The 14,231-nt window shown below is 42.4% G+C and overlaps 1 protein-coding gene across 2 annotated transcripts in view; it reads left to right on the forward strand.

Annotated features, from left to right (window-relative positions):
* Window positions 1–14,231, forward strand: part of sema3g (semaphorin 3G) — a 67,276-nt gene that overhangs the window by 9,226 nt on the left and 43,819 nt on the right. For both annotated transcript variants that reach the window (XM_085258973.1, XM_085258972.1), the window contains exon 2: window positions 13,003–13,163. In XM_085258973.1, coding sequence (XP_085115099.1) covers window positions 13,003–13,163 — 161 coding nt within the window. The remainder of the gene's footprint in view (window positions 1–13,002; window positions 13,164–14,231) is intronic.

Consider the following 14,231-nt stretch of genomic DNA (forward strand, 5'->3'; position numbering starts at 1 on the left):
GACTAATGTTGAACTTGGCCTCCTCCAGCATGTCATCATCTGCCAAGAGCATGCAGGGCTGTGGTGCTGAAATGACAGATGCCTTGCCAGTGTTTTTCATACAAAGTCCTGCTGTTCCAGCTTGAGGAACAAACATCATTCAGCCACTCATTTTCTTGATCTGAGACAGATAAATGAATTTATCATTGCTTATGTATTCTTTCTCTGGAGACATAAAGGGAGTAGTAAGCATTTCAGATAGAAATGTGGTACAGCTGAGTCTTCCAGCAGAAATGAAGCAAACAAAAAAGGACACAAAAACCCTTTAAGAGACAAAGAGGGTTCCTCTTGCCCACTCACGTCATTGTAGTGTGCTACCATTCAGTGTTTTGGCTCCAAGCCAAAGTGAAATGGCAGATAAACAGGTCAGAGCCCTCTCTAATGCTGGGCGAGGGGCATTACAAGCCACATGTAGGGAGATGCTTCACCCCTGCCACCGAAACAAACAAACTCAAGCTTGTAGCAGTCAATTAGTTCCACAAGAGCTGCTGACAAGAAGAACACAGCACAAAGGACTCCACTGTGGACTGATGGATCTATTAAACAGCGACTGCAAACATACAAACATGGCCGTTAACTTATACCAGAGGAAGGCTCTATGCGTGAATGCATCTTTGTGTTTGCTACTGTGACAGCCAAACGTGTATTGCAACCAGCTGTCCGATTTTAAGCGTTCTGTCTTTAATTGAATCCTGATTCGTTTTGCTACAACAGAACAAATCAATCAGTTTGTTGTTTTTGTTTTTTTTATTACATTTCAAAACTGAATTTGAAATATTTTGTATGTTTTAGAAATGATCTGCAGCGCAGCGACATCGTTCATCTTCATTAGCGCAGCAGCAGATTACAGCAGAGCTACTTCAGTAGTCCTAAAATCATTTAATCAGTGGATTTGATTTAGGAATGAGGAATTAAATGCATATTTGTCTTCATTTTGTTGCATTTAGATAAAGCGTGGGTGAGGCCAGCTGTAATCTGGTTGAATTGTTTTTGCAAAAACAAGTGACATCACAGAATTTCATACAGATTTGGAGGCATCGAGGGAGCAATGGCTGGGAGCAAAACTGTAAATTAAAAAGCTGAGTCTGAGGAGAAAATCTAGAAAGATGCAGCATTGTTTTTTTCTCTCTCACACAGTTAAGTGTGATGTAGGACTGATGAAGTGATATTAAATAAGAGCCTGACAGGAAAAGACAGAAGGATTTCTGAAACAATGGGAGAAAGAGCGAGATTAAGAGAGGTTAGAAGCAAGGATGATGAAAAGAATGGAGGAAAGCTGAGGCCAGGAGATATGGAGTTTATGAGGGATCAGTTTGGATGTAAGTGTGTGGTAAAATTGATTAATGGAGTTAGAGTGGATTAAAAACGGGAGTAGGAAGAAAAGATGAAAGAGGACAAAATAGAAAGCTGGATAAAAAGAAAGCATCTGGCTGTCAGAGAGGATGAAAGATAAGGAGAGAAAGAGAGGAGGTAGAGATGATGAAATAAGGGAAGAGGGGGGTGACCTGATGGGAATTGAGGGTGATGAGGTAACACCCTACGCTGTGTTTTGATTGGACCAAGAGGGAAGATCGAATAACAGGAATACTGACAAGCATCCTGAGACGACTTAGGGAGAAGATGCTTTGACTACTTGTGCGTGCGTACGTGTGTGTGCGTACGTGTGTGTGCGTACGTGTGTGTGCGTACGTGTGTGTGCGTACGTGTGTGTGCGTGCGTGCATGTGTGTGTGTGCGTGCGTGCACGCGTGTGTCAGAATTTTGTGACAGAAGGAAGATTCAGGAAGTAAGAAAATAAAGAAACTGAAAATCCCACGTAAGATTGTGCTCCCTTTCTGAAATTCATCTCAGTTTTTATCACATGTCATAAAGGACTGGCTGCATTAAAATGTGAGCTGTGAGGGTAGAATGACATCTGCAGTGAGGAGCAGTAACAGGTTGGCAGGAAATCCCAGGATTTATTTTGTCATGAGTTATCTGCAGGATAAATCCTGGGGAAATGTAATGTGGGAATTAATAGCTGCAAATTAATACTTTCAAAATAATTGCGTAACAAAATTGATAGCACATGGGTGATATGTGCAAGCTGCATGAAAAAATTACATATTTAGTTAGATTTCTTCTCCAGTTTCAGCAAAATGAGTAGAACCCCCCCCCCCCCCCCCCCCCCAAATAATTATCTTACAGGACACAATTTACATACATGAGTATAGAAAAGTGTTTTTTGTGTGAGAATGTGACAGAGGCTACAATCACAGCTGTTATTAAAAAAAATCTTAATATCAGATTGCAGTATTTGTGAACTGAAATTCAGTGCTATGCTCAGTTTTGTTCTTGAGGATACATTTTTTTTATAACTCATTTATAGAAAACAGATAATCTGTAGAATGGGAAGAGGTTGATTACCTCACTAAAAAAAGAATAACTTTCAGCAAAGGTCTGAAAGTTATTCTTTACTCTGAGTAAAACTCACATTTAGTTTGGTTGTTAGCACAAACAGACTAACATGGATCCTTTCAAACAATGTGAAGATGAAGATTTGAAGCTTGTGTTTACCATTTTAATCTGTTTATTGTGTCAGTTTGCTAATAGGCTTTAGATAAATGGGTTATATTTTAGGAAGTGTTATAGACTGTATATAATAGATGGACATCACTGACCTACAAAAAGTGCGGCAAACGAAGAGACATATTCCTTCTAATGACCAGCAGAGAGTGACTCTTGGTTTTAGTCTTCTTTTTTCTGAATGCTTTGAGTAATTTTGCTGTTCAACTCGGTTCAGTTTTATTTATATAGTACCGAATCACAACAAAAGTTGCCTTAAGTTGCTTCATAAGTTTTTTGAGACAAATTTTTGAAAGAAATGTTCAGATTATCAATAAATGCGAGGCAATCTGAGCTGAAAGTGATAGAAAAGTGAAAGAAAAAGTGAGAGAAAAAGGAAAGGTGAAACTCTGTGGAACAGTATACCTAATTCAAGCATGCCATAATGTAAACAAATCAACCCAGAGAAAAGTAAAGTCTGTGATGAAGCGTCAAATGCAATAGGTAAGTAGTTAACAGTAAATGTAGCAGAATTACATTGTGCATTTTTTTTTCTTTGCATATGCTGTCAAGAAGGAAATAAAAAAAGCGAGGACATAAGTCAGGAAGAGGTCCATAATTCTGAGGAATTTTCCAGCTCTTGTAAAAATGAGGAGGAAAAATGTAAAGGATGAGAGGGAATCTGATATCCTTGAGAGGAGGATGAAGCCCAGGAGGAGTGGGTGAGGTGAGAGGAGAAGCATTGTGAGATGACTTTTTGTGCACGCAGCGGATTCCAGAGATATTTGGCACTCTGCAATAATATACAGCCAAGATCTAATGATACCCTGGGAAGTCTGTCAGCAGTGTAATGAGCCTCTGTTTGTGGATGTGGGTGTGTGCGTTTTTTGGTATCAGAGCTCGTGAAAATAAAACATCAAAGAGCAATATTTAGAGAAAGCGTCTGACAGTAAGTTTTGTCATCTCAGATGTGCACAGATGTGGTTTGAACAAGGATAGTTTGACCTTATTGGTTCATTATGGCATGCATGTGTGCCCTACTAGCGCGTATTTTGTAGCTCAGGGGGTCTAATAGGCATCAGATGTGTTCTTTTCTCCTGCCGAGCCAACAATAACACTGATACTATCAGACATGTATGCATGTGCATACATATATATATATATATATATATATATATATATATATATATATATATATATATATATATATATATATATATATATATATTAGGGGTGCAACGATACACAAAATTCACGGTTCGGTTCGATACTTTGGTGTCACGGTTCGATATTTTTTCGATACAAAAAAAATGTTCATGCATTTTTTATTTGTCATTTATTAAAATTATAAATATATATTTTAACTCAAAAGTACAGTTTTTAAATTTAACCCTAACCCTTGTGCGCGTTTTTTATTTTGACAGCGAATGCGCACCTGCGGATCACTTATGTGCAGCCCTGGTTATTTAGCTCATCATATTGCAGCCACAGAAATTCTTTTGTCCATGAAACCTTAAAGCTGCACTTTCTTTTTGCCTTATAGTCTGATTTGTCATAACTTCTCCGTTTTGTGGTAAGCTTTTATTTGGCTGTCACTTCTTCACCCTGACCTGTCTTATTTGGCTCAGCAGAACTGAAATGCTTTTACACACGCACTCACATAAGCTCAGCGATTCTCTGCGCGATCAACCTCTCACATGTTTAAGCTTGCTGCGGGAGATTTCACTTGTCATGTTTGCATAGTAAGCTAACGATTAATAAGACGAGGTCAGAGGAATTGGTGCACAAATTATCATCACTCACAGATCAGTACTGTCGCTCTCTATACACAGTTTGCACGATTGCAAAGTGAAAGCAAAAAAACAAGCGCAAATTCAAACGCGACTTCAATATGTCACATATTGACAGTGGCTCACTGATGCCAATGACATAATTACCCAGCTACATTTCTGAAAGAATGCAAAAGCATTGACATATATTTTTCCTACAATAGCCCGACGGGCAGGGAAGAGATAGATTTTGGTAGCCCGACTGAAAAAAATCGCTAGCCCCGGGACGTCGGGCTAGCGATATTGCGAGCCCTGTATCTGATTGAGGAATCACTCATCTTTGGAAAAGAGAGTTTATTACAGAGAAATGTCTCTTTCCAAAATAAAAGCTATACTATCCGCTTCTTCTGGGCTATATTCTCAGCAGCATATTAAACAGCTGTCTAAATGACTCGGCTAAAGTTAGTAGCATGCTTGCTTGGTTTTTTTCTGCTTCCACTTGTCTTTGCACTAGGATGATGTCGGCGTAAATGTGTTGTAAGGAGAGCTTAACTTCTGTCTCGCTAGCTTGCCCTGCGCTCCTCCTTCTGACGATGCTGTCTGTGTTGAGCGCTCAGTGAATCTGCGTTCGACTACTCCGCCTAGGCTGCACTGTCGACCCTAGGCGGAGCAGTCAAACGCAGATTCACTGAGCGCTCAACACAGACAGCATCGTCAGAAGGAAAGTTGATAAAATAAATTACAAATTTTGTATTGTTCGATACATATGCGTACCGAACCGAAAGCACTGTATCGAACGGTTCAATATCGATACGAATATCGTTGCACCCCTAATATATATATATATATATATATATATAAAAACACCCAGCACGCCCCTGCGGGCGGTTTATCCTTCAAGCTCGGGTCCTCTACCAGAGGCCTGGGAGCTTGAGGGTCCTGCGCAGTATCTTAGCTGTTCCCAGGACTGCGCTCTTCTGGACAGAGATCTCCGATGTTGTTCCCGGGATCTGCTGGAGCCACTCGCCTATCTTGGGAGTCACCGCACCTAGTGCTCCGATTACCACGGGGACCACCGTTACCTTCACCCTCCACATCCTCTCGAGCTCTTCTCTGAGCCCTTGGTATTTCTCCAGCTTCTCGTGTTCCTTCTTCCTGATATTGCTGTCATTCGGAACCGCTACATCGATCACTACGGCCGTCTTCTTCTGTTTGTCTACCACCACTATGTCCGGTTGGTTAGCCACCACCATTTTGTCCGTCTGTATCTGGAAGTCCCACAGGATCTTAGCTCGGTCATTCTCCACCACCCTTGGGGGCATCTCCCATTTTGACCTCGGGACTTCCAGGTTATACTCGGCACAGATGTTCCTGTACACTATGCCGGCCACTTGGTTATGGCGTTCCATGTATGCCTTGCCTGCTAGCATCTTGCACCCTGCTGTTATGTGCTGGATTGTCTCTGGGGCATCTTTACACAGCCTGCACCTGGGGTCTTGCCTGGTGTGATAGACCCCAGCCTCTATGGATCTTGTGCTCAGAGCTTGTTCTTGTGCTGCCATGATTAGTGCCTCTGTGCTGTCTTTCAGTCCAGCTTTGTCCAGCCACTGGTAGGATTTCTGGATATCAGCCACCTCCTCTATCTGCCGGTGGTACATACCGTGCAGGGGCCTGTCCTTCCATGCTGGTTCCTCGTCTCCTTCCTCTTTCTTGGGTTTCTGCTGCCTGAGGTATTCACTGAGCACTCGGTCAGTTGGGGCCATCTTCCCAATGTATTCTTGGATGTTCCTTGTCTCATCCTGGACTGTGGTGCTGACACTCACCAGTCCCCGGCCCCCTTCCTTCCGCTTAGCGTACAGCCTCAGGGTGCTGGACTTGGGGTGAAACCCTCCATGCATGGTAAGGAGCTTTCTTGTCTTTATGTCAGTGGCTTCTATCTCCTCCTTTGGCCAGCCTATTACCCCAGCAGGGTACCTGATCACGGGCAGGGCGTACGTGTTGATGGCCCGGATCTTGTTCTTACCATTCAGCTGACTCCTCAGGACTTGCCTGACCCTCTGCAGGTACTTGGTGGTTGCAGCTTTTCTAGCGGCCTCTTCATGGTTCCCATTCGCCTGCGGGATCCCCAAGTACTTGTAACTGTCCTCTATGTCTGCAATGTTGCCTTCTGGTAGTTCAATCCCCTCAGTTCTGACTACCTTCCCTCTCTTTGTTACCATCCGACTACACTTCTCCAGTCCGAACGACATTCCAATGTCATTGCTGTATAGCCTGGTAGTGTGGATCAGTGAATCGATGTCTCGTTCACTCTTGGCATACAGCTTGATGTCATCCATGTACAGGAGGTGGCTGACAACTGCTCCGTTCCGTAGTCGGTATCCGTAGCCAGTCTTGTTAATGATCTCACTGAGGGGGTTCAGGCCTATGCAGAACAGCAGTGGGGACAGAGCATCTCCTTGGTAGATCCCGCACTTGATGGTGACTTGTGCTATGGGCTTGGAGTTGGCCTCTAGTGTTGTACGCCACATCCCCATTGAGTTCCTGATGAAGGCTCTTAGGGTCCCATTGATCTTGTACAATTCTAGGCATTCCAGTATCCAGCTGTGGGGCATTGAGTCATAGGCCTTCTTGTAATCAATCCAGGCAGTGCACAGGTTGGTCAGTCTGGTCTTGCAGTCTCGGCTGATTGTTCTGTCTACCAGTAGCTGGTGTTTTGCGCCTCTGGTATTCTTGCCAATTCCTTTCTGTGTCCCGCTCATGTATTGACCCATGTGCCTGTTCATCTTAGCCGATATGATGCCTGACAGGAGCTTCCATGTAGTACTGAGGCAGGTTATTGGTCGGTAGTTGGAGGGGACCGGTCCCTTCTTGGGGTCCTTGGGGATCAGGACCGTCCGGCCTTCAGTTAGCCATTCCGGGTGTATCTCGTTAACTAGCAGCTGGTTCATTTGTGCTGCCAGACGCTCGTGGAGTGCAGTCAGCTTCTTCAGCCAGTAGGCGTGAACCATGTCGGGCCCTGGTGCTGTCCAACTCTTCATACTGGAGACCCTTTCTTGGATATCTGCCACTGTGATGGTTACTGGACCCTGTTCAGGGAGGTCGCTGTGGTCTGCCCTCAGATCCTCTAGCCACTGAGCATTGCCGTTATAGGTTGCATCCTTCTCCCATATGCTCTTCCAGTATTGCTCCGTCTCCAGCCTTGGTGGTGCTGTTCTCTTATTGTTCCCTTGCCACTGAGAGTACACCTTTGCTGGTTCTGTGGAGAACAGCTGGTTTATTCTCCTGCCTTCTATCTCTCTGGTGTACCTCCTCAAGCGGCTGGCCAAGGCTGTGAGTCTTTGCTTGGCAGTTTCCAGGGCCTCAGGTATGGACAGCTTGCTGTATTTCTTAGGCACCTTATTCGTCGCACCTTTCTGCAACTCCGTTAGTTGGCTAACCTCTCTCCGTGCTGCTTTGATCTTGCCCTCTAGCCTCCTTCTCCATGGAGGGTACTGCCCCTTGTGGCTGTTCAACTTGTAGCCAAGCATCTCACTGATCACTGCTGCCGTATTGTAGATCAGCTTGTTAGTGTCGGTAATCGTGGTTGTAGGTATTGCCCGTAGTGCTGCATTAACATCATCTAGCAGACCTTCTGAGGGTACTTCACGTAATCTTGGTAACCGGCTACGGGGGATCCAGGTTTCAAGCTTGGCCATGATCCTATTTTTCAGGTCAGTTCCTCTCGCACTCAACGATCCTTCTCCTATCACACTTGGGGCTATGTACCCAATCTCGGGTGGGGGTGATGATATCTCCCCCCTGACCTGGCGTCCTGACTCCTCCTTGCCGTAGCATTTGTGTTGTACCTCGTCAATCTCTAGCTGTGAGAGCAGTCCCTTCTTTCGAATGTTGGAACACTGAGCTACTAGTTGTTTCGCCGTCATTGTGGATGTTGGGTATCGAAGAATCCATAGGTCCGTCATCCTATTCATGTAGCCCCTTCCGCCGGGGTTACTTGCGTAGTAGCATTCCAACAACGCCCTGTTTTCGTCTCTTGCCCACCGATGCCTTCTTGTTCCAGTAGCCCACTTTTCGTCAGGGTGCCCTGGTTCCTCAACACCTGACGCGGACCTTGTTGATCCGGGCGACGTCCGAGCCGGCATGCCTTCATATTTATCTGTCTCGCTCATGTCTGCGGTAGGCTTGCTTAGCATAGGGGGTCTAGCCTTAGGACCCTTACTGGATACAGACGCCCCAGGCAGGAATCGAACTTGCGATCCTCTGTTCCAAAGGCGTGTAGTCTAACCACTACGCTATCCAGCTATATATGTATATGTATATATATATATATATATATATATATATATATATATCGTAACATAGCTTGTACCTATACTTTGCTTGTGCCCAATTTGTATATTATATTTTCTTCACTTTGTTATCTAACCCACTTTTTCTTTTGTTTCCGATAGTCCATTAATAAAATTCTCAGTTCAAACCAGCTTCTTACATTTATTCTTCATCACTAAATGGAGCCATGAAAATGACAGCAGCAGACTGGCGGACAGTGCAGACAGAAGTGTGTGTTGCTGGCAATAAAACACTGACTCTTAGGTTTACCATTGAGATTTTGTGTTAATAATCCCTCCTAAATATTGCGACTTTGCATAGACACTCTTTAAATATGGTGTGTGTGATAATAAGTTGTACAGGTACTCATTGAAAAAAGGCATATTTGCTGCACATGAAAGCTTCTTTTCATTGTTATTCACTTGTTTGGCAATATTTTAAAATTTTAAGCAAACTTTGTGGCACCAGACATCAGTGACCCACACAGCAACATACAGTGCTGCACAGAAGTCTTAAGACACCGCTCAAGATCACAGCTCACTCATTTTCAGTCTCATCATTAACTTGCCTATTTTCAGAGAAACATTTCTGGTTTGTAAAGCCATTTAGCACTTACTTTTGAATCATTAAAGCATACAACCCATGGGATGTACCCTCCGTGTTGTGTGTTGTGTCTGCACATAAGAGACAAGTTAGCAAAGAACAAATTTTAAATTGTATCTTTAGACCCTTTGCTTTTACTAGCCTGCCACATCACTATCACAAATTCTGTTCCCTTTTCATCATTAAAATTAATGAAACATGACAAAGATAACAGAGTTGGACAGGCGTAAAACAGTATTTTTGCACCAACAAGCTGATTCCCAAAGATTTCATGGCTCTTTTGGCATATCTCAGTGTGGTTTCCTTAAACAAAGGGGACAAAAGAAGAAGTTCCAGACCTAAAAGTTCAAATATAGCAGAAGAGCAGTATGTGAAAGTGACATCTTAAGACTTTTGCACAATACTGCATGTACTCCTAATCCACAATTACCGAATTTTAGTGTCTTTTTTTAACCTTAAAAGAAAAATTGCTTAATAGTGTGTCATTAATCTCCCCAACTTTTTTAACTTCTTGGTTTCATTCATTTCATTTGATTGTCCAGGTCCAGTTACTTTTTGTGTTTCAGCCTTTCAACCTCAGTCTGACCACAAAATCCGACCACTGCTCTGAGGGAGTCTGCAAGTTGGCAGCATTATTAGTGGTCTAGTCATAGTCCATCCATCCATTCTCCAGCGTGTATTGGACATGAAGTAGGATCCAATCTGGACACACAATTTTCACTTCTACATGTAATTTAGAGCCCCCAGATAGCCAAACGTGCATGCCTTTGGACATCAGAGAGACACCCACGCAGGTAATGCAAACTCCACACGGAGAGGCCATACTGCTTAACATGATGGAAAAAACAGTTGCAGATAAGTTTTCTCAGCAGAACATGTGATACCTCCTAGTTAAGAACCAAATTAAAATCTATTCAGGCAGTGGTGGTGCCCTCAATTTTACCTCACTTCTCCTCCTTTTCATGCTCTTTCCTTCACTGCACAGGCTCCTGGATCAAAGAGTAGTATGCAAAACAGGAGCAGTGAATGAGATTGCAAAGTCCACACGTCTGACGTGTAGATTTGACAAACACCAGGGCATGCCTTAGACCGATTGTGCAGAAGAGTGAAATGTAAACAAATCAATAATAAATTATTGCAAACACATCTTTGCAGCGGGTGAGACTGCGTGAGGGTTGACACAGTGAAACCAGATGCTCATTCGCGTGTCGCTTTGCTTTGGCACATCTGCTGTTTGTCAGTGCAGCACTGGCTGACTGCTTTTAGGGAAATAATGCACATTGAAGACAGATGTTTCACTATGGATGCTGTCATGAATTTGTGGATGTATATATAGACTGCGCAAAAAGATGGATAAAAAGAAGAGAGACAAGGAATAAAGATCAAGTAGCAAAAGGGACAGGAAGACAGAAAGAAACAAGAGATGAAACTTAAGACTATTATTCAAAAATGACTTCAAGTAAGGACATTAAAGATGGATAGACAGAAGAGACTGAGTGTGGTGGAGACGCAGAAGAGGTGAGGTGAAGCTGGATAGAGAGCAGGGAAGAGAGAGGGGGAGAGGTTGGTGAGAGGTGAGACACTGGCGTGATTTCCACACTGAGGTGATGAGCTGCTAGAGTGATAACAAGCTACAGATGGAAGCTGTCAGCTCACCTTTCCTCTCTGTTTGGGTGTGCTTGCTGGTGTCTCTGTGTATGTGCGCTCTGGTATTTATGTCGCTGCATTTTTGCTTTGGTTTGAGGAAGATTTGTGTATACAATCGAGTAATTTATGAGAAACAACGGGAGGGAGAAAGGCTGCTTTCAGTCTGAGTGGGTTTGTGTGCATGTAGGTGGAAACAGAATGAATCCGATTGTGCTGTGGAAAACAAATGGCTCAGAACTGCACGCACTTCATATTGAGAAAGAAGAAAAAAGAAGAGTTTGGATTTAATGATGCAAAACATGTCGGACTTTTGAGAAAACACGAGACTGATAAATGCTATTCTCTGTCTATAAGAGATAGTAATGTTGTCAGCAGCCAGGCTATAAATTAATTCTGCCCCTGATTAGAAAATACAGAATTTTATAACATAAAGCCTTACATAAATTCTTTAATTATAAAGTCCAGTTCAAGTGCAACAGCCACGTGGCTCTGGGGTTATGCTTGTTAAGAAGCTTAACAGCTTCATCTCTGAGTTGAAGCTGTCCCTGGAAATGCTTGGTTTGTGAAAATAAGCAAAGCAACAGTGCGGAGGATCTCTGTGTGGCAGATGTAAAAGTTGCAGAGGGTGGAAGAGACTGCTGAGCTTCAGCTACTGTCGGTTATCTTTCCTTCTGTCTCTCCAGCATATTTTTTTCAGCCCTGCCAGTTTCAAGAAATCAATCAGTCGTACTGCTCTCTTTGTCTGTCTGCCTTCTAATTATTTTCAGACTCTTACCAGTTGCTGAACTCTTCAATGTCTGCATTCCTTCTCTTACCAATTATTTCTTTCTTTCTCTAACTTTGTCTAACTTCCTCTCTCCCTACCTTATATTGCTATTGCTTGGCAATTTTCTCATTAATCAGCCAAACTTTTGGCTGTTCAGCAAAGACACAGGATGAAATGAATGTCAATATCAGTGGAAACCTCTTTGGAAGGCCTTTATGAGAGTGTGAGCTAAAACAAATAAATGGTGGATAAGTGATGAAATAATACCTGAGAAAGTAAAGCATACTTGCAGCACTGCTGAAAAGTGTTCATGCTTATGTATGTGGAAAAATGCTGATTTCTTATAAAAACAGCTCCATTGTGTGTACATGGCCCCAGTGATGGACAAGGTATCACTGGTACATAGGACCCTCCTGCCTCACTCAGTCAGTACTCACGCTGAGTGGCGAGTGACTTGGGCTCCCCCTCTCACTCTCTGTGTTTGTGCATGCTAGTCAGTGTGTATTGTGCTGAGTGAAAATGAGGAGAGAAATAACCGATGTGACAGATGAGTGATGAGAGACAAACGAAAAGTCGATTCAGCCCGAGCTGACTCCTCCGCTGAGAGTCTGACATACCAGCGACGTGTACACACACACACACACACACACATTTCTCTCCTCATTTTCATACCTAGACAGAAAGAAAGTAAGGTGGCGGGCGATAAAGATGAACAGAAACAAAGAAAAAGTGGGAAAAAATAAGACGTGTTTGGGTGAGAGAGTAGAAGATGTCAAAGTTGTCAGAGACTTCCAGGCAGTTGGGTTTTGTGTTTGGTTTTTGTGGCGTATACGTGCATCAATATGCAGTGTATGTGTGTGTGAAGAGAAGACACCCTGTGTCTAGCTGAACTCGAGTTCACCTCAGTCTGCATCTAGCCTGCAGAGTTATTGCAAGAACCTCTTTGAAGCTGCTGCCAAATCGCTCCATATTCGTTACCATGGTACTTTTACTTTTAGTATCATGAATTTCTGCAGTACTGCATCATGTTAATATTTAACATTTCCTCTTATTGTTTTAGTGCTGTGTTTTAACTACAAGAACTACTTCAGTGAAGTAATTTGATTTCAGTGAAATGAATTGACACTAAAGTTTTGAATCCCATACAAAATACAGCAAATATAATGCAAAAAGTGCATTTTTTCAGAATGCACAATAGCAGGGTCGTGACAATAGCGCACCCAAAAATATTACAGCCTTTGTTCTATTTTTTAGTCTGCACTCCTCCATATTTTCTGCTGTCACTAATGCCTTGCTCTCTTTGCAGACCTGCTGTCCACCAACAGGTCATCCATCTTCAGCGGTCACCATGGCCACCTCTCTGTTACCGCTGTCTTCCTGGATGAATACCGTGACCGTTTATTCCTGGGCGGGAAAGACGTCCTGTACTCTCTCACGCTGGGACCTGTTAGCAGTGAATCGAAAGAGGTAAAAATGATGTGTTTTATATATTTTTTCTGAGTATGCAGAGCTCTGCTTCGATGATTGATGCACAGTAAAAGTTTTTTTTACTGCACAGTCTACATTTGTCATTTTATTTTGATTTAGGTTGTGGACACTGTGCTTCAAGTGGTTTCACCCTGTAGAAAGATGATTTATGACTTGAAGAGACAGATGGAGGATTTAACATTTTATCAGAATTCCTTCCTTGTAGAACATCTGTTTAAGTGTTCTGTTACAAATCAGCTACAAATATGGCAACAGACATTTCATTTAATATTACTGGTATTGCATCAAACTGAAAAGTCTTCCTCCCATCACCCTCAACTCAGTGAGCCTGATTCCACTGGAGTTTTCTTCCTGTTAAAAGGGAGTTCTTTCTTCCCACTGTTGCTAAAGTGCTTATAGGGAGTCATATGATTATTGGGGTTTTCGCTGTTTTCTTTACTTTTACATTACCTTTTGCACTTCTTGTGTTATAAACAGGTATCCTCTAAACTACACTTCATTTCCACCCTTCCCAGTAAAGGAACACCTATAAAAATGCAGCTACCCATAAATCAAACATCGTATTTCTGTCTGCTTTGCTTTTAATTTCAGCACCGGTTTGTCATTAAGGTTTGTTAAACACTGTAACAGCAAAGAGAATTGAAAGGTAAATTATAAACCAGGAACCTCACTGCAGATTTATCACAGACTGAGAGTCTGACCAAAACAAAAAGAAGAGATGTTCTATTGCCTTTATCATAATTAAAATTGAAAATTTATCTTTTTTTATATTAAAAGAAAGTATCTAATTCACAGTCTAGATTAAGTTGAGAACAATCACTGATTAGTTTAAGTCAAACAGACTGAATATGTTAAAAATTATTGAAAAAAAATGCATTTCATACTAGAGTGTAATCTAGGTTTTATTAGTATTTATGCTCTGGAACAGTAAATCCATATGGGGTTTTGCTGTGATTTGTTATTATACCTTTCAGCTGCATCCTATAAGGTTTCAGACAGATTTTATTAGAAGAATTTGTCATCAGGGAAATGTGTGAGTTTAGGTTC

Source organism: Mchenga conophoros, linkage group LG20 (assembly GCF_057382185.1).
Source record: "Mchenga conophoros isolate Kocher_MC1m ecotype Shallow Benthic linkage group LG20, M_conophoros_male_GT1.1, whole genome shotgun sequence".
NCBI classification, from domain to species: domain Eukaryota; kingdom Metazoa; phylum Chordata; class Actinopteri; order Cichliformes; family Cichlidae; genus Mchenga; species Mchenga conophoros.